The 20,891-nt window shown below is 34.7% G+C and overlaps 1 protein-coding gene across 1 annotated transcript in view; it reads right to left on the bottom strand.

Moving 5' to 3' along the window:
• Window positions 1-20,891, bottom strand: part of LOC124100469 (cyclin-dependent kinase 19) — a 141,727-nt gene that overhangs the window by 3,732 nt on the left and 117,104 nt on the right. Inside the window, exon 4 of the mRNA XM_046455998.2 lies at window positions 20,187-20,327. Within this exon, the coding sequence (XP_046311954.2) occupies window positions 20,187-20,327 (141 nt within the window). The remainder of the gene's footprint in view (window positions 1-20,186; window positions 20,328-20,891) is intronic.

Raw genomic sequence — 20,891 nt, 5'->3', positions numbered from 1 at the left:
CTGAGTCAAGCACAGAAATGTCAGACTAAATAATTTTGAAGACAAAAGCATAATTATTAGGTCCAGAAATGGTCAGTATATAATGATACAAAGTTCAATTTACCAGAAAGAGGCAACGATTCTATACTTGTTACGTTTTACTTATACACACACATACAAACACACACACTTATGTATGTATGTATGTATATATGTGTTTAAAACTTGATATAACTTCAGGGAGAAAAAAGACCAATGATAATATAGCTTTTTAAATACTGATATTTCAAGCAGACAAAGATTAGTTTTGTATACTACCCAAAGAATACAATTAACAAGGATGAACTAGTGGGTATATACTCAACTTTTTACCCAATAATTAGAGAATATATGTTTTTCCCTCTCAGGCACATTTACAAATGTTGATTATATACCAACAGGTCTCAAGAAATTGTTATTAAATGGACTATGTTCTCTGACTACAATTCAATTAACTTAAAGTCAATTATAAAAATATAAATTTAAAACAGAATATTTCTAACGAACTCAGAAGTAAAAGGAGAAATCATAAAGAAAATTAAAATACTCAGGAATGAAATATTTAAAATACTTCATTCCAAAACCTGTGAAACGCAGCTAATACAATACTATATTATAAGGAAATTTATAAATTAATTATGTTAGGAAAAAAGTAAGCCTGGAAATAATGAATTAAGAGGACAAGAAGAAAGAAAGGAGGAGGAGAGGAAGGAGGAGGAAGAAAAGGATGCAGCAGCAGCTACTGCTCAAGAAAATAAACAAAAAGAGAGTAGAAGGAAAAAGACAAAGAAAAAGGGCAGAAATTTATGAACCCGAGAGGATTTATGAAGTCCATGGGACAAGTGGAGCAAGAAGAGAGAGGTACAAAATAAACAACATTACAAATGAAGAAAAAAAAACATAACTATGATCCAGTGGAGGACAGAAAGATAAAAGAATCCTATGAAGAACTTAACTAATTTGAAAACGTATACATAATAGCCAAAGTCAAGAAAATGTAGCCTAAAAAACTGATTCAAAATGAATTAGAAAACCTGAAGAAATTAAGAAGCACTGAATTAAGTTGAAACTGTAGTTTATCTGACTATTCCTATTAGGCCAGTTTAATCTTGATAGCAAAACCAGACAAAGCATGAAAAAGAAAAATTTCAGAATAATTTCACTCTTCAGTATAGATTAAAAAAATTTAAACAAAATATCAGTAAATCAAATCTAGGAAACAAGAATACCAATATAGTCTAACATGAGAAAATCCATACAAGTCTATAAAGATGAAAATGATACAATCATTTTGATAGATGCTGAAAAAGCAGTGGATAAAATTTAATACTCGTTCATAATAAAAATTATCAGCAACTTAGACTAGGAAAAAAATTTCTTTTCTTTTTCTTTTTTTGTTGATGGACCTTTATTTTATTTGTTTATTTATATGTGGTGCTAGAAATCGAATGCAGTGCCTCACACATAGGCGGCAAGTGCTCTACTGCTGAGCTACAATTCCAGCCCCGGGAAACAATTTTCTTAATTTGATAAAGGGTATATATCAAAATATAAGAAGAAAACACTGGAAATACTCCCTTTAAGATTGGTAATAGCACATGTCTGTAATCTTAGCAACTTGGGAAGCTAAGGCAGGAGGATCCCAAGTTCCAAAGTAAGCAATTTAGTGAAACCCTTTCAAAAAATTAAAAGGGTTGGGGATGCAGCTTAGTGGTAGAGCACCTCTAGATTCAATCCCCAGTAACACACACACACACACACACACAAATTCAGGGATGTCCACTATCATCACTTCTAAAGTTAACATGTATTGTAAATACAACGCTATAGGTCAATATTAAAGGCACATGAATTATAAAGACAGAAATAAAACTATTCAGATGATTTCATTATCTACATCAAAAAACTCAAAAGATAAATTATTAGCAATCATAGAAGGTTTCAGAAAGATATCTGGCTAACTGAATAATATAAAAAAGTCAATGCATTTCTATATTTTAGTAAAAGTAAGAGCTAGGAAATATATATATTTCAAAGCCAATGCTTCTATAGCAACAAGAACTATACAGTATTTAGGAATAAATTAACAAAGGATGTTATGGTTTAGATGTGGTGTCCCCCAAAAGCTCATGTGAGAGAATGCAAAAAGGTTTGAAGGAGAAATGACTGGGTTATAGACTTAACCTAATCAGTGAATTAATCCTCTTGATAGGGATTAAGTAAGTAGTAATTGAAGTGGTAGGGTGTAGCTAGAGGTGGTGGGAATTGGGGCGTGGTTTGGGGGTGTATACATCTAGCCAGTGGAGTCTTTCTTTCTCTGCTTCTTGATCACCAGGTAAGCTGCTTCCCTCTGCCACAGTCTTTCACCATGATGTTCTGCCTCACCTCAAGCCCTGAGGAAAGGAGCTGACCTTCTGTGGATTAAGACCTCTGAAACCCTGAGCCCTCAAATACGCTTTTCCTTCTCTACAATTGTTCTGGTCAGATCTTTTAGTCATAGCAGCAAAAAAGCTGATAAAACAAAGGATGTACATGATACATATGAAATCTTATTTTAAATGACATAAAGAAGTCCTAAATAAAGACCTCATGTTTAGAGATAAAAAGACTCAATGTAATAAAGATATCAATTCTCCTCATATTTATTTTTAAATTCAATGTGATTTCAATTAAAAAATCCCATTAGAGTTTTTGTAATGGGGGAGGTAGGACTTGAAAAGCTGATTCTAAAAAGAGCAAAGGGCTAAGAATAGCCAAGATACAAAGAATATTATACAGGGGATTGAGGAGTGGGAATAGGAATCTGGCTCAAAACCAGATACCAAAGCTTGTTTTAGAGCTATGATAATTATCAGTGTGATGGTAGTACAGGAATAGATAAACTAATCAATGATGGAAACCATGATACTGACAGAAGAACAACTTGAGATCAATGGAAAAAGGAGCAACTATTTTAAAAACGATGCTGTAACAACAGATGAGGATTTGTATAAATGTGAAAAAATAAAATGAATCATCACCTTCTCTCTCTCCCCCGCCACACACATACATCAATTGCGACCAAAGATCTAAATAACACACACATCAATTTCAACTGAAGATCTAAATAAAAAGTAAACCTTTAGAACTTCAGAGAAAAAGTCTGAGAACATCTTTTTTGATCCTGAGGTAGATTTAAATTTCTTAAGACAAGTCACAAAAAACTCTGATCATAAAAGACTGAGAAATTTGACTATGTTATAATAACTTCCAATCATCAAAAAATAATGAGAAAATTTAAAATCAAAGCACAAACTGGAAGAAGTACTTATAACACATACAAGCAAGAAAGATTAAAGAAATCATACAAGTTAAAATGAAAAACAACCAAACAGAAAAATGAGCAAAATGTCCAAACAGATAATCAACTAAAGCATAAATTTTTAGTAAGTATTATGAAAAAGATGTTCAACCCAACCAATAAGGGAAATGTAAAGTAAGATCACAACGGACACTATTTTATACTTACTAGATTGGTTAAAAATTAAGAATAGGAAGTAGATCAATGGAAATTCCTATACATTGCTGGTAGGAGTATAAACTGGTATAACTTCTTTGGAAAACAATTTGACAACATCTTGCAAAAGTAAACAAATGCATACCCTTTGACTCAGTAATTCTATTTTTAGATATACCATAGAATGTTCATAATACCAGTTTGTATTTTTTTTAAAAAAATGTGGTAGAGTAACACAAAATTTTAAAACAGTAGTGAAAAAAGTCACTGAATTATAAACAAATGTAAAAACATGTTCAAATTGTGGAGGCACTGAATTAAAAAAGCAAGTTTTAGAAGACTACATACATACAACAGGATACCATTTTCAAAAAGCTTAAAATCAGGCAGAGCTAAATATACTAAATGAGATAAATCTTTTCTCTCCCCTTGCCCCAGTATTGGAATTCTCTGAGGAGTGGAAATAGGAATCTGGACCCAGAAGTCCTTTCCAACTGAGCTACATCCCATTCCTTATTTATTTACTTGTTATTTTTAGACAGGGTCTCACTAAAGTGCCTCGAACTTGCAATCCCACTACATCTGCCTCCCAGGTCGCTGGGATTCCAAGTGTGTGCCATCTTACCCAGGAAGATAAATCCATTTTTAAATAGAAGAGAATAACTGATTCAAATCCAGGATATTTGTTCCCTCTTGGGAGGAGGTAGGAGAATATGGAACAACAAATAAAAGCATACTATTGGTAATCTTCTAGTTACTGAGTTAAGTGACAGGTTCTTGACAATTCGCTGTATTTTTATGCCTTATGACATACAAATATTTTAGATATTCTTTTGTACGTACATATTCAGAAGATAATGAAGACAGAAAATAAAGCAAGGAATAGGGATAGGTACTGTTTTGAATAAACTGATAAGGTGTTATCTTCGACATTGTTTAAGCATTCTTTTCTCTTCAGAGAAAGCCTTCTGGAGAAAGTAACATTTTGCATAAGACCTGAAGGAGGTACAATAGTGAGCCAGCTGGATGTCTAAGGAAAGAGCAGTCCAGGCAGAAGAGCAACTTGCAATGCTTGAGGCAAAAGTGTGCCTGGACAAATCAGATACAAAAACATATCAAAAAGATCGTGCACCATGATCAAGTAGGATTCATCCCCGGGATGCAAGGTTGGTTCAACATATGGAAATCAATAAATGTAATTCATCACATCAATAGACTTAAAGATAAGAACCATATGATCATCTCAATAGATGCAGAGAAAGCATTTGACAAAATACAGCATCCCTTTATGTTCAAAACACTAGAAAAACTAGGGATAACAGGAACTTACCTCAACATTGTAAAAGCTACCTACGCTAAGCCTCAGGCCAGCATCATTCTAAACGGAGAAAAACTGAAGGCATTCCTCTAAAATCTGGGGCAAAACAGGGATGCCCTCTCTCAACACTTCTATTCAACACAGTTCTTGACACACTGGCCAGAGCAATTAGACGAAAGAAATTAAAGGAATAACTATAGGAAAAGAAGAACTTAAACTATCACTATTTGCTGATGATATGATTCTATACCTAGAATATCTAAAAAAGTCTACCAAGAAACTTCAAGAACTAGTAAATGAATTCAACAAAGTGGCAGGATATAAAATCAACACCCATAAATCAAAGGCATTTCTATATATCAGTGACAAATCCTCTGAAAAGGAAATGAGGAAAACTACCTCATTCACAATATCCTCAAAAAATAAAATATTTAGGAATCAACTTAACAAAAGAGGTGAAAGATCTTTACAATGAAAACTATAGAACCCTAAAGAGAGAAATAGAAGAAGACCTTAGAAGAAGGAAAGATCTACCTTGCTCATGGATAGGAGAATTAATATTATTAAAATGACCATACTACCAAAAGTACTATACAGGTTCAATGCAATTCCAATCAAAATTCCAATGGCATTCCTCATAGAAATAGGAAAAGCAATCATGAAATTCATCTGGAAAACTAAGAGACCCAGGAAGAGTGAAATAGGTGGTATCGCTGTACCAGACCTTAAACTATACTACAGAGCAATAGTAACAAAAACAGCATGGTACTGGCACCAAAACAGGCTGTAGACCAATGGTACAGAATAGAGGACACAGAGACTAACCCACAAAATTACAACTACCTTATGTTAGACAAAGGTGCCAAAAGCATGCACTGGAGAAAGGATAGCATCTTCAACAAATGGTGCTGGGAAAACTGGAAATCCATATGCAACAAAATGAAATTGAATCCCTATCTCTCACCATACACAAAAGTTAACTCAAAATGGATCAAGGTTCTAGAGATTAAACTAGAGACTCTGTGTCTAATAGAAGAAAAAGTAGGCCCTAATCTCCATCACGTGGGACTAGGCCCCAACTTCCTTAGCACAAGAATTAAAACCAAGAATTAACAAATGAGATGGATTCAAACTAAAAAGTTTTTTCTCAGCAAAAGAAATAATATGTGAGGTGAATAGGGAGCCTACATCCTGGGAACAAACTTTTACCCCTCACACATCAGATAGAGCTCTAATCTCTAGGGTATATAAAGAGCTCAACAAGATAAGCACCAATAAAACAAATAATTCAATCAATAAATGGGCCAAGGACCTGAACAGACACTTCTCAGAAGAGGATATACAATCAATCAACAAATATATGAAAAAATGCTCATCATCTCTAGCAATCAGAGAAATGCAAATTAAAACTAAGATACGCTAAGACACCATCTCACTCCAGTAAGAGTGGCAGCCATTATGAAGACAAACAACAAGAAGTGCTGGCAAGGATGCGGAGAAAAAGGTACACTCATACACTGATGGTGGGACTGCAAATTGGTGTAGCCAATATGGAAAGCAGTATGGAGATTCCTTGGAAAGCTGGGAATGGAACCACCATTTGACCCAGCTATTCCTCTCTTCGGACTATACCCAAAGGACCTAAAAACAGCATACTACAGGGACACAGCCATATCAATGTTTATAGCAGCACAATTCACAATAGCTAAAATGTGGAGCCAACCTAGATGTCCTTCAGTGGATGAATGGATTAAAAATGTGATATTTATATACAATGGAATATTACTCAGCAATAAAAAAGAATAAGATCATGGCATTTGCAGGGAAATGGATGGCATTAGGGAAGATTATGCTAAGTGAAGTTAGCCAATCCCCAAAACACAAATGCCAAATGTCTTCTCTGATGTAAGGAGGGTGACTCAAAATGGGGTTGGGAGGGAGAGCAAGGGAGGAAGATTACCTCTAGATAGGGAATAGGGGTGGGAGGGAAAGGGAGGGAGAAGGGGAATAGCATGGATGGTGGAAGGAGACCCTCATCATTATACAAAATACATGTATGAAGATGTGAATTTGGTGTCAACATACCTTATATACAATCAGAGATATGATAAATTGTGGTATAAAGGTGTATTAAGAATTGTAATGCAAATAATAATAATAATAATAATTTTTAAAATACAATATAGGGCTAGGGATGTGGCTCAGTGGTTGAGTGTCCCAAGCCCTAGTACCAAAAAGAAAGAAAAAAATCCATAAAGCTCATATTCAGAAATTAAAAAAAAAAAAGTGTGCCTGGAGTGAACTAGAGATATGGCTAAGGAGAACCATGGCATTAGGAAGGACAGAATAATACAGTTGTGATGATTATAGAGAAAGGAACCCAAGGAAGGGCTTACTTGCTGTTTTAAATATTCTGCTTATAGATCAAGTCACTTTAGTAACTGGAACTAGCTACCTTCTTGAGCACGTCTAGCCTGTGCTCTGAGAGTTGGTGAGGGCTGCCATAGGTTTGCAGATGGGCAAGAGCAAGGACATGATGTCTGTAGCAGTTAGGGAGAATCTTGATGAGCTAGCAGGCTAGCCAGCTGAAGAAAGAGTAGAGGTAACTGATTGGGGTCAATGTGAGAGGAGAAGAGTAAGTAGTAGGAGAAGCAATGGAGAATTAAGACAAAGATTGGAGAGGGGTTTTAATCATAGAGTCACACAGGAACTAGGAAAGATTTTAGGTTTTATATGACTAGAATTAGCATCATTCTGTTATTTTATCCTTCTTTTTTACCCTTAACTTTTAAATAGTTGTATAATATAGATGGATGGATGGATGGATGGATGGATGGATGGATGGATGGATAGATGGGTAGGTAGGACAGGGAGGAACACAGGTTGATTTTGGTATTCTGCCCAATCTCTGATGGCAGGATTTGGAAAGATTGTCATTTACCATGACATTATGTATTTCTGTGATGTTTGATTTTGTAAAATTTAGTTATTTACAATAAGAGAAGCGTATATTTAAAAATAAAATAAAAAATAAATACTACTAGAGAAAATAAAGGGAGGGGGAAAAACCAATGAAACAACCTGTGAAGAAAATCAAAGGTAAAAAAAAAACCTATATAGAACAGGATTCTAGACAATAAGAGAATTTTAAAAGGAAGAAGTAGCTACAAGTGGAATGAATAATTAGAAGGTCACTGGCAACTCAGTGAAAATAATCTCTGTGCAGTTACAGAAACCAGGCACAGTGAATGTGGCCCAAATAAGTGAAAAGAAGGTAATGTAGATTTACAGTATAATTTTAAAGGCCTTAATGAGAATGCGACTTCTAGGGGACATAATTTTTAAAGTTGTAAACTTTCAAACAAATCATCTTACATACCACTTGCTATACAGTATTTGTTAACACCAAAAGTTTGAGTTTAGGCACTTTCAAAATAAAGACAGTAAGATAAAACACAATTTTTAAGTATGAGATATGGGAGCAAAAACTGCTTTATAAAATAAATAAAATACAATAAGAACTACCAAATGTGAGAACTATAGGAAGCAGGTTTTATATCACTTAACTAACTCTTGTTAGACATTCTTTCAATCGCACTGTTGAAACAACAAGAACAATGAATGAGGACACACAAACAGAAGCAAGAGAGAGTCTAGCTAGCACTGAAGTTAGAAAATACCTTTGGGAAATATACTTGAAGCCTATCCTATGGACGCTCTATGTACAAGGTCTCTACACAGAGTCTGAGATGAGAGCAGAGGCATAGTTAGGGGAACAGTAGTCTATGAGTTCTTCCATAAAGTCTGAGAAAGAAACCTAGAGCTTGGGCTCTTACCCACAGGTACATTAAGACCTAGAATTGCACAGGGGAATAATTTTAAAATATTCATCCCTTCATTGGGACTACCTGTCCCCTTCAGAACAAGTAAATAAATGTTAAGGTCACAAGATATTTTATGTTTCAAAGTAACAATATAAACAAAATAAATTATACAATCAACATGAAAATGTGTTTAACTTTTCAAAGTATTCATTTTTCTTTTCTCTTTTTCTTTGCAGGGGTGTGGGGGAGGGCTGCCGTGGAGTCCTGGGAATTGAACTCAGGGGCACTCAACCACTGAGCCACATCCCCAGCCCTATTTTGTATTTTATTTACAGACAGGGTCTCACTGAGTTGATTAGCACCTCGCCATTGCTGAGGCTGGCTTTGAACTCACAATTCTTCTGTCTCAGTCTCTGGAGAGCCACTGGGATTACACGCATGTGCCACCGCGCCCAGCTCTTTTCTCTCACATGGGTATGTGCATGGTGGTATTGATTCAACCCAAAGTCTTATCTCATGCATGCTAGGCAAGTGCTCTACCTCTGACCTACATCACCCCTTTTTTATTTAATTTTAAGACATGGTCTAAATTGCCCAGGCTGAACTTGAAATCCTCCTGACTCAACTTGCTGTGTGGCTGGGATTACAGACATGTGCCACTGTGCCCAGAAACTTCATTTTTCTATAAGATCTTTGGGGCAAATTTCAGAATACCTCCATCCAAGCAAGATTTCATGCTGAATTATATACACAGATGTTTCATTTTTAAACATTTTTTAGTTGTCAATGAATCTTTATGTATATGCAGTGCAGAGAATCGAACCCATGCCTTACACATGATAGGCAAGTACTCTACCACTGTGCTATGACCCCACCCCTTATGTTTAATTTTAAAAAGACCACCTACAGTGATTACTTTCAGTGAAAGTATATGTATTGTTTAAAAAAGAAAACTTCAGTTCACACACATAACCCATACCCACACACAAATCTAAATGATGAAGAAAGGATACCAAAATTGTTCTGACCTAGTTACATCCCAATTAACATAGACTATGCTTTACTAAAACTCCTATTCTTACTGTGAACAAAAAATGCCAGCTGTGAAAGAAAGTGATACTGCTGGGTTTGCACACTTTGGTTACCATAGAAACAGTAGAAATGGCAGTAGTTGGATGGCTCACATTTAAGTTATCAGCAATAAAATCAGACAAATCAATTCTACAAGGTTTGCTTTAGTTCAATTGTATTTTCAAGGCAAAAGAGAAAGAAATAATGGGATAAATAAAACAACCACTCAGAAGATATCACTGAAATATCTGTATTTTTGCAGAATTTAGTTAATTCAATTTATATTCATGATGCTCTACATGCACTCCAGATTTGCTTTTTCCCTTTTATAGTATCTTTTTTTCCACAGGATTGAATTTATTTCAGTTAACTGGCATCATAAATAGAACAGCCTTAAAGATACACAGTCATTCTACCACATTTGCTTTTCATTCCCCACCCCAAGACATTTAGAACAAATATATGAAACTCACAATATGACTCTTATCAGCACCAATCGGGGAAGACAGAAAAACCCAAACACAATTGTCTACAATCCTGAATAATAGGAACAAGAACAATCAGAATGTCAATTGGACTGGTTTCTAAAAACAATGAACAGTGCAGGCCTGATATTAATGACTACAACTGTACTTTTATTTAAACATAGTGTTGGCACAGTTCCCTTTACATTTGCTACAGAAGAACATTCCCAGGAGAAAACCTTCAGTTCATGTTCCTTTCTGTACACTGTTCTTCATTGTTCACCCCAAACAAATAAGATTGTGTTGCAGCAAATAGGACAAATAACTACTAAGAGTAAGGTCTATGCTTTCTTTTATTTAGCAAACACAATGGTCATTTACAAATAGTATTAGTCTATCATAACTGTTTAGCCCTTAAAATAACCTCATTAATTGGATAATAGAATCTATATTTAAAAATTATAGAGAATGTGATCATTGTGATTGCAACTTCCTAGAAGGCAGAGAGGAAGTTCTGTCACTGTATATCTGTTGAAATCTAAGCATATCATAAATAATTTTTTTAAAAGAAAACTTATGTTGAATGAATAAACAAACAAACAAATGAATTACTAATGGTCCTTTGATAGGTGACTTCCCAATTTTAAAAGAAGTGTCAGAAAACTAGAAAAAGCACTTACCCCAAATGATACCAAGCTCACTCCTGAACATAGGTTCTTTGAAAATTCTGATTCTGGTTTATTTGAGGATTTCAGAAGTCACCTACGTGCTGAGACTCCCAAGTGTAGACTTCTAGGGCTCTAATCCTGCACTGTACCTTAGAGTTATGTCACTTGTATATTGTCCATCTCTACAATCATCACAATGAACCTTGTCCAAACTGAATTACCTTTCCCTTTCAAAACCGCCTCTTTTTGCAGTATTCGCTTCTCAGTCAACAAAAGCAGAAGTCTGAACTCCATTCTGTCTTTTATCCCTCAAATCTAATCAATCCTCAAATATGACTTCAGTCCTAAATATTTACCTATTATCTTCCCTCTTCTTTATGCTGTTCACCTCTGCCCTAGGTCTTCATGACTTCTCAACTAACTGACTTGAACAACCTGATAAAGCTACTCTCCCTGAATCCTCAAACCAACCCTCCTTAACTGTCTCAGTGGTCTGTCTTTAAAACTTGACCAGCTCAGGAAACTGGCAAACGGAAAAATCCATACTTCTAAACAGGGCAATTAAGAACCACCATTATTGGTTCCTACACCTTTCTCTCTTTTTTAAAATTCTTTGTTTTGGTTTGGATATGAAGTGTCCCACAAAGGCTCATATATTGAAGGCCTGTCTCCAAAGCAGCAGTGTTCAGAGGTGGAACCCTTGGAAAATGATTGGATCATGCAGGTTCTGACCTTACTGGTGGACTAATCCATTGATGGTACATGCTCCCCACCCCTTCACCCCCATACTCCCCACCCCCTGCTCGAGGACCTCCTGCTATTTCTCTCCCCTCTTTTAAGGCTTCTGAATGAAGTTTCTACTTTGGAGCTGGCTGACCATGACTGAAATATGAGCAAAAATAAATCTTTCCTCCTAAATTTTCTTTTTGTTGTCCCAGCAACAAAAAGCAAGCCTGTGTCCTTTAATGTAAGCTGTCTCCTCTACCTGAAATCCTCTCCTCCTCCACTCATTTTTACCTTATTAATTTCTACTCACCCTTTTAATTTCAGCTCAGTATGGACCTTCAAGAGAGTCCCTATCTAAGCTAGTTAAATGTTCTACATCTGTATTCTGAATTCCTTAGGCTTATTAGCTAATCCTTAAATGTATCTCATAATTTTTTATAACCCTGTTGTTTTATGATTATCTGTTTTATTAAATCTTCCCGCCATACACCCATTGGGGGAAGCAACTGTATTACTTCCTGTATTCCCAGTGCTCTGCATAGTGTCTGGTATATGGGTTTTTGTTTTGGTTTGTTGGTGGTTTTTTGTTTGTTTGTTTTTGTACTGGGGATTAAACCCAGGGATGCTTAACCACTGAGCCATGACCCCAGCCCTTTTATATTTTTTGTTTTGAAACAGGGTCTTGCTAATTGCTGAGGATGGCTTTGAACTTGTGATCCTCTGCAGTCTCTCAAGACCCTGAGATTACAGACATGCACCACTGTGCCTGGCTCTGTACATGCTAAGAAGTTAAAATATGTTGGTAAAGCAAATACTTTAAGTCTGCAAACAAGTATCCCCACCATGGGAATACAGTTAAAAAATAGATAATCTAGTTAAAAATTATAGTTAGGTTTTAAAATTATATTAGTGTCATATTTTAGGTACTTCTGGATTAAATGTGTCTTTCTATTCAGAGAAACTCACCACTGTTTATGCTGTTTATTTCCAAGTAAAATGTATTTCCAGCTGGAAGTTTCATGCTTACAGGTAGATGCAGGCTATCTTACATCAGGAGTAGCATATACTATTAAATGCTGTGATTAATTTCATTTTACCTTAAACTAGGCTGGGAATATCCGTAACACAACACTTATGTTAATCAAACTTTGATACTCACAATACAATGCCTGCCAACACAGCACTGCCAACAGTTAACAATGCACTTCTTTGTCTGCCTTTTAGAAGTGGTTACAGGCCTGAATAGCAGAGATAAGGTTTTCTTTTTTTCTAACAAAAACTAATAAAACACAACCATTATTAAAACGTAGTATTTTAATTTTTTAATACCAAAAGGCATGTTTTACATATTTATATTAGTTTTCTATTTTGTAAAGCAGAAGGGGTTAGGATGAATATCTGGCTAAAGGAATTCTGGGGAAGAAAGAGATTAAAATAAAGGGCACATTTGGATTACTGATAGGATCAAGACAGATTGTCCAGGAGCACCTACAGAAGGGAAATAAGGAGGAATCCAGAAACTTTATAAGTTTAAATTGGGGGTCAACAGCCATATAAATTACCTATTATGGCCCCCATTTTATACATGAGTAATCCTAAGATTTATGGATCATGATTAGCTATCTTTGAAATATTTTTTTAAGTACAGAATCTCTAAGCTCCCATATATCATAAGAACTCAGTAAGGCTAAAAATTCTAATACAATAATTATTCAAATGCCACCAAAACTGGCATGAGGGTTATAGTAAGAATCTAGTGATTTTTTTGAGATGTAACCCATTTGTCTTATCAGGCCCTTTTTAGCAGAGACAAAACCAAAGACTTCAGGGATTTCCTTGTCAGAATATGAAAAAAAGTTATATTGCACACAGATATTTCTAGATAATTTTGCAATAAGTGAGCACTTATGTTAGTCAAACTTTCACAAATACTAAACAGTACAGAAAAGAAATTTTGCTGAAGGCTATACAAAGGGTAATAAATCACTTAAGAGGAAATGAGAAACTAAGGCAAGAACAAAGGAACCCAAATCCCTTAAAAATCCCCAACTCTTTAAGAGGCATCCTATTTTCCCCAGAGGTGGTCAACCCAGTACCTGTTCTGGGCATCTATACTCTATCTATACTTTATCTAATAAACTCTTGTCTGTTAAAACAAAAATTTCCCCTCTTGGGACGTGGTTTGCATCTAGTGACTTGCTTCTAATGAACAGCATATAGCAAAAGTAAGGAATGTCATTTTCATAATTAGGTTACAAAAGATTGACTTCCATTCAGTTAAGCCACACTCTCTTTTGCCCTCTAACCCCCATAAAACAAACTGCTGTGTTGTGAGATATGGGGAACTCATGTGGCAAGGAACCAGGGTCAACCTCCACCCATCCACTCATAAGAATGCAGATAAGCCACATCTGGATTTATGTACCACAGAAGCTGTGAAGTAATAAATGTTGTTTTAAGTCATTAAAATTTGGGTTAATTTGTTATGCAGCAATGATAACTAATACAGACTTAAAACATACATAAACAGCATGTAATAATCTAGAAGGCTGCTGAAAATCCAATAAGTATTCTGCCTGAACAAACAGATACCATAAGAAAAAAAAAAACCAAAACTACAGTTCATATCAATTAGTACTATATCATATAATGCACTTTTCTCTGGAGCTAGACTATCTATTGCATCACTTTCTTTAATCAACTGCAATCACATCTCACTCAAAGTATTAGTTTTTTTGTTCTTTGGTTTTTATTGTATTTTATTTGGGGTGGGGGTACTCAACCACTGAGCCACATCCCCAGCCCCCCCCCTTTTTAAATTTAGAAACAGGGGGTCACTGAATTACTTAGGTCTTTACTAAGTTGCTGAGGCTGGCCTTAAACTTGCAATCCTCTTGCATTAGCCTCCCAAGCCACTGGGATTTCAGGTATGCGCCACCACACCCCGCTGCTATTTGGTTTTTGTTTGGGTGGTGTTATTGCTACTTCAGTAGACTTCTAATAGGTCTCTAATACAAGTGAATTTTTGACAACCCAAAATGTTTAAAAGATGTTAATCAACAACAAAACCCAAAAGATTTCTGGAAAAAAAACATTATTTTGTCTTTCAACTGGATCTCACAAAATTTCCATATGTTTGCCAACCACATATTATTTTTGCTTATAGACTGCAAGTTCAGCCACCAATTTGAAGAATAACTATTATTCAAAACCCAAGTTCAAGTTTTGAAATAGGACTTCCATGAATATTTTCTAAAAGAGAGAGCTAGGTTGGGGCTCTGGTACATTCATTCAAATTCTTCATTTAATAAAAACCTCATTACTATTGTGTGTTAGGTTCTAGGATATAATAGTGAAAAGGATAGTCTAGCTTGTAGTTTAGCTTATGCCACTGGTCCAGTAGCATATATTCTGTAACTAAGGAACCATGAATCTACTTAATGATACTATCATTGAGCCAGCATTTCTCCATCCTTGCAAAAGAATAATGTGAAACTACCAGATGCTTTACTGAAATTCTACTCAAGTAACTTATGAGCACAAACAATATGCCAACATCAAGACTACAAAAATTAGTGAGGTATGAACTTTGCTTTCAAGAAGCTCATAATATGAAAAAGAGATAAATTATATCTTGGCATTCCTCCAACCTACCGGAATAGTAATCCCATAAAAATGAGTCATCCTATATTTCATCTTCTTACTCTTAGTTATATCCTGCTGTAAAATTAAAATATATCTTTCCTCCCTTAGTGTTTACAAGTTACAAATATTTATAGATTTATATCTATAGACAGTGAAAAGGCTGTCTCTCAGCCAAGATGAATATACTTAGCTTTCCTTTCCTTTTAAAAGCAATGCCTTAATTTAAATAATTTGGGGGGGGGGGTTTATTTAAATTCTCTACTATTGTATTAAATCATATGATCCAAATCAAATAATTAAAATGTTGTTCAAGATATGAAACCAATCATGATGAAAAATATCAACCTTTTTTTTTTTTTTTTTGGTGGTGGTGCTGGGGATTAAACCCAGAGCCTTGTGCATGTAAGGCAAGTGCTCTATCAACTGAGTTATATCCCTAGCCCAACATCAACCTTTTTGATGACGTAATGCTTCTTTGTATGTGAAGTCCAAAACACTGGCTGTAGTTTTAGATTACTACACTAAAAATGTATATTTACTTTAATTGTTTGGATTTCTCAGGTTTCTCACATCAAGTGAAAATTTAGAGATGGTAAGTTACTCTGAAACAGTTGCGACTAACAAGTAGTATAAAACCAGATGTCTTTCAGCAACAGAAAATGATGCATTAATAAAAACAAAAACAAAAAAAAACCTATTCATTGACTAAAATAGCAATTCTAAAACTCATAAAAATGTTTCCTCAAATGTTTCCATCATTCTCCTTTTAGCATTATATTCATATTTTATATTTATTTTATCTACAGAGTAACAATTTAAATCTTCTACTTCTGAAAATTTTTTCAAAATCATGACAATGTGGTCCAGATATCAGGACTTCTGGTCAGTGAAAAGAATTATGGAGACTATCTCACACTAGACGGTACAAGGTTTCACATGTAAATTATTTGAGCAGCAGAGCCATTCAGTTAATGTACAGGTAAAATATAATAAGCACTACACTAAGGAAGAATCACACTCAAAACACATTTTCAGGGGCTGGGGTTGGGGCTCAGTGGTAGAGTGTTTGCCTAGCACGTGCAAGGCTCTGGGTTCGATCCGCAGCACCACGTAAAAATAAATAAGTAAAATAAAGGTATTGTGTCCGACTACAACTAAAAAAATATTTTTAAAAAATTTCACCATTTCATCCATCCTATGGGCAAGGTAATAGTTATCATTGGTGATGTTTAGCAGAAGGAAAAATTCCATTCTTTTGTTTACAAACTTGTGGTAACTTATAATAAGTGAACAGACTCCCCAAACTCCATAGTCTGATATTTAAGGCCTGTTTTAATCAGGTTCCAAACAACATATTTCCAGTCTTATCCCACACTACTCCAATTATCATATGTGAGCTAGGCAGAACTATATAGCCATTCTGAAACAATACAAGTGCTTTCTGGCCTCAGCTATTTTACATCCAAAACTCCTCTAAATCCCTCAATTCTACACACCCTTCAAAGTCTAACTCAAATGCAACATGCTCTCTGAAGCTACCCCCAGCCCCCCACTAGAACCTCTTCTGATGTTTAACACCATTTAGTCTGTCCTTTTGTACAGCCACAATCACATTCTCTTACCTATTTCACAGTGTAACTGTATGTACGTCATATTTCTTCTCTTGGACTATAAGCCCTTAAGAAGGCCTTTGATGCAGTCATATTTATACTGTTTCTATTCCTTTCTATTTTACACACACAAGAAAATAATAAATATTTACCAAGGACAAGTGTTCAAATACTTCATCAAAAATGCCATAATAATCAATATTCTCACTGGTACTCATTCTCTGAGAAAATATTTCCTCTACACCTCTTGTGTACAGGGGTAGTGATATGCAAAAAGGATCAGACAACAGATTCTGCCCTTTCAAGAAGTTTACAATCAAGGAGATAATCTAAGAAACCTATACACATAAATAATACTAAGAGAATACAGATAAAGTATAACAGGAACCAATAACAAGGAGAGATTATTTCTAAGTAAAAATAAATTTGAGGCAAATTTTAAAATTTGTGCTACGCCCTAAAAGACAGGTAATATTTGGATATGTAGATGAAGAGCAAAGAGTTTTAAGACAGGGGAATAAAGACCATTGAGTCAGGAAATCTCAGAAGGATACAGAAAACAATCAATAGTTCAATAATATAATATCTGTAAAAGATGGCAGGGACAGAGAAAAATTTTAAAGGCAGTTGGAGCTAAATGTGGTAAGACCCTGAAAGCGAAATAAGAAACTAGAACTTTAGTCATTGGATAAGAAACTATTTCAAAGTTCTTGAACAGGGCTACATAAATAGCCAGTGAGTCTAAAGTAGACTGGAGAGGAAAGAAATTACTGACAAGGAAATAAACAAAGAGGCCATTACTATAACACTAGAAAGGAATGAGGTACTAGGGATGGTAATAGATGAATGGAAGAGATATTTTAGAGATGACACTAAAAAGAACTTGACAAGTTCTGAATGTGAAATGCAATGAACAGTTTGCAAAAAGGTAAAAGATGTTTCTAGTGTAAGAGGTGGGTGGTGCCATAACCTTAAAAGAGGACACTAAACCAGCAGCAAGTTTGGATGGGAAAAAATGAGTCTTAGCCATGGTGAATTTTATCAGTAGAACTCAGGTGATAATATTACACAAAATATACAACTTCAAAAATGAAAGAAAACTCAAATTAATTACTCCTCACCAAAAGAATTCCAATCAATGGTTTAAACATAATTATAACCACGAAAATATAACACAGAGGTTAAATTAAGTGTATAACAAATTAAAATCTTAACACAATCTATGAGATTAATCTACAATAACTTCATATACCTAAGAACCATTTTTAAACATGCTGATTCATGGATAATAGTTGGAAGTCTTGAAGAACCTTATAGTTAAAATGATAGAGTAAAATGCTTCTGTCAAAATGGCACACGCATATTCTGTAGTCACGATCATTTAGAAGAGACAGTCAAGTTAGATGTCTAGGCCTAAGAACCAAGGGATATTCACCTGATCTCTTTATATTTTCATTCCTTTCCATAATAAACATGTCTCCTCAGTTAATAAAACTTAAATCTACCCTAGATTTATTCCTACCACATCACTTAAATTCTCAAAAGCCTAAAAAATAAATTATCACAAAGTCACTCATGAAGGGGGATGCAAAATAAAATCTCCAGTGATTAACTCATGAAGATTATAGCTATTCATTATTCATATCTTTTTATGAAAAAATAAACAGGGTTTGTGTCCCTGTCCAGGCACCAAAAAACAAAAACAAAAAAGAAAAGAAAATGCTGAGCAAGGTGGCACATACCTGTAATCCCAGCTACTGAGGCGGCTGAGGCAGAAGGATTGCAAATTCAAGGACAGTCTCTGCAACTTAATGAGACTGTCTTAAAATAAAATAAAATAAAATAAAGGACTAGGGGTATAGCTCAGTGGTGGAGAGCCCTTGGGCTCAATCTCTAGTAAGGAAGGAAAAAAAGGGAGGGAGAGAGGGAAAAAAGGGGGGGGACTCATCAAAATAAACTAAAATAATAATTAATATCTAACATACAATTTGATATTAGTAAATGACTTCTGTAAGTACACTGAATAAAAAAATCAAAATTTAAACATTTTCAGTCCCATCGGCAATGTATGAGTGTTCCTTTTCCCCCAGCTTTCATAATAGCTGCCATTCTGACAGGAGTAAGATGAAATCATAGAATAGTTCTGATTTGCATTTCTCTAATTGTTAGAGATGAGAACATTTTTTCATATATTTGTTGACTGATTGTATATCCTCCTCTGAAAAGTGTCTGTTCAGGTCCTTGGCCCATTTACTGACTGGGTTATTGGAACCACCATTTGACCCAGCTATCCCTCTCTTCTGTCTATACCCAAAGGACTTAAAAACAGCATACTACAGGGACACAGCCACATCAATGTTTATAGCAGCACAATTCACAATAGCTAAACTGGAACCAACCTAGATGCCCTTCAGTAGATGAATGGATTTGTAAATGTGGCATATAAACACACTTTTAACACAATGGAACATTACTCAGCATTAAAAGAGAATAAAATCATGGCATTTTCGGGTAAATGGATGGAGTTGAAGAAGATAATGCTAAGTGAAGTTAGCCAATCCCAAAAAAACAAATGCTGAATGTTTTCTCTGATATAAGGAAGCTGATTCATAGTTGGGTAGGGAGGGGGAGCATGGGAGGAGTAGATGAACTCTAGATAGGGCAGAGGGTGGGAGGGGATGGAAGGGGGAAAGGGGTTAGCAATGATGGTGGAATGTGATGGACATCATTATCCAAAGTACATGCAAGAAGACATGAATTGGTGTGAATATACTTTATATACAACCAGAGATATGAAAAATTGTGCTCTATATGTGTAATATGAATTGTAATACATTCTGCATTTTTAAATTTATTTAAAATTTTTTTTTTAATTTAAACATTTGAATTGTGGCTAATTTGCCTAATAAGCATATTTTACCTGTTAGGTCTATTTATTTATTATTAATGCTAATTACAACATTCTTTTTACCAGATGCAATATCCTTATTTCAGTTTAGGTCTTAACGTTAAAAAAAAATGAGAACTCAATCTTATTAATGTTTTTCTGATAATAAGCAATAATATGAAGAACAACCTGAACTGAAATGTACTTGTTTCACATACAACTACTCCATTAAAATTATACACTAATAATTTGTTAAAAATCACAATGAAATAATATATACCAATTTAATAAAGGTAATATTTTGATTAGAAGCTTATATGTAATTTTCATTCCTTCTTTGCTTATGTATAATTTCAAAATTTTCTATAGTTAATACTATTATAATTGTACCAAGAAGAAAAGATTTTCTTAAAAAAGGAAGAAAAGACATATTGATGCATTTTAAAGAAGCACACTTACCAGGTCTCTGTGAAGCACCCAATTTGCATGGAGATAATGGATACCATCAAGAATCTGGTAAAGTAATGATTTAACCATAGATCTTGGCAACTGCATGGGCTTTTTATTTGCTTTTGATGCACGGTGAAACTTAATAATATGCTAAAAATTAAAAAAAAAATACTATAATGATATATAGTCTTCACTAATATCTATGCCAATAAAACACGATTGAGGCTGTAATAAATGCTCTATATTTTAAAAATTACTTTTTAAAGGCAAAGGACACAAAGAAAATAACTTGAATAAGATCAAGCAAATAACAATCTATTTTGGGGGGTGAATGGGGGGTTATAATGACTAGATTTACTGAAACCATTAAGATTTTCATTAAAAAGGACCAAAAGGTTAAAAGATTGATATTTAAATGCCTGACTAAAAACAGTACTAGTCATATTCTCTGCAGACAGAATGAAATATTAAAAGTCCACCTCTTTTTTGGTACAGAATGAATTCTGGCACAAAATGAAGACGTATTCTTAGGAGTTAATATTAAATAGAAAATAATTAGAAAGGAGGGAGGAAAATAGGGAATTTAACTGCATTGAAATAAATACAACCAGGTCATGATTTTCAAATTTTTACAGCCATGTTATATTGCAGTTTACAAAAACATTGCAATGAAAGAGAAGAATTCTACATACCACCCCTCACCCCCACCTCCAC

The sequence above is a fragment of the Marmota monax genome, unplaced genomic scaffold, assembly GCF_021218885.2.
Source record: "Marmota monax isolate L192 unplaced genomic scaffold, Marmota_monax_Labrador192_F-V1.1 WCK01_AAM20220418_F8-fsc00599, whole genome shotgun sequence".
NCBI classification, from domain to species: Eukaryota; Metazoa; Chordata; class Mammalia; order Rodentia; family Sciuridae; genus Marmota; species Marmota monax.
The sequence above is the reverse complement of the archived record's forward strand: the minus strand, read 5'-3'. Positions and strand labels throughout refer to the sequence as shown.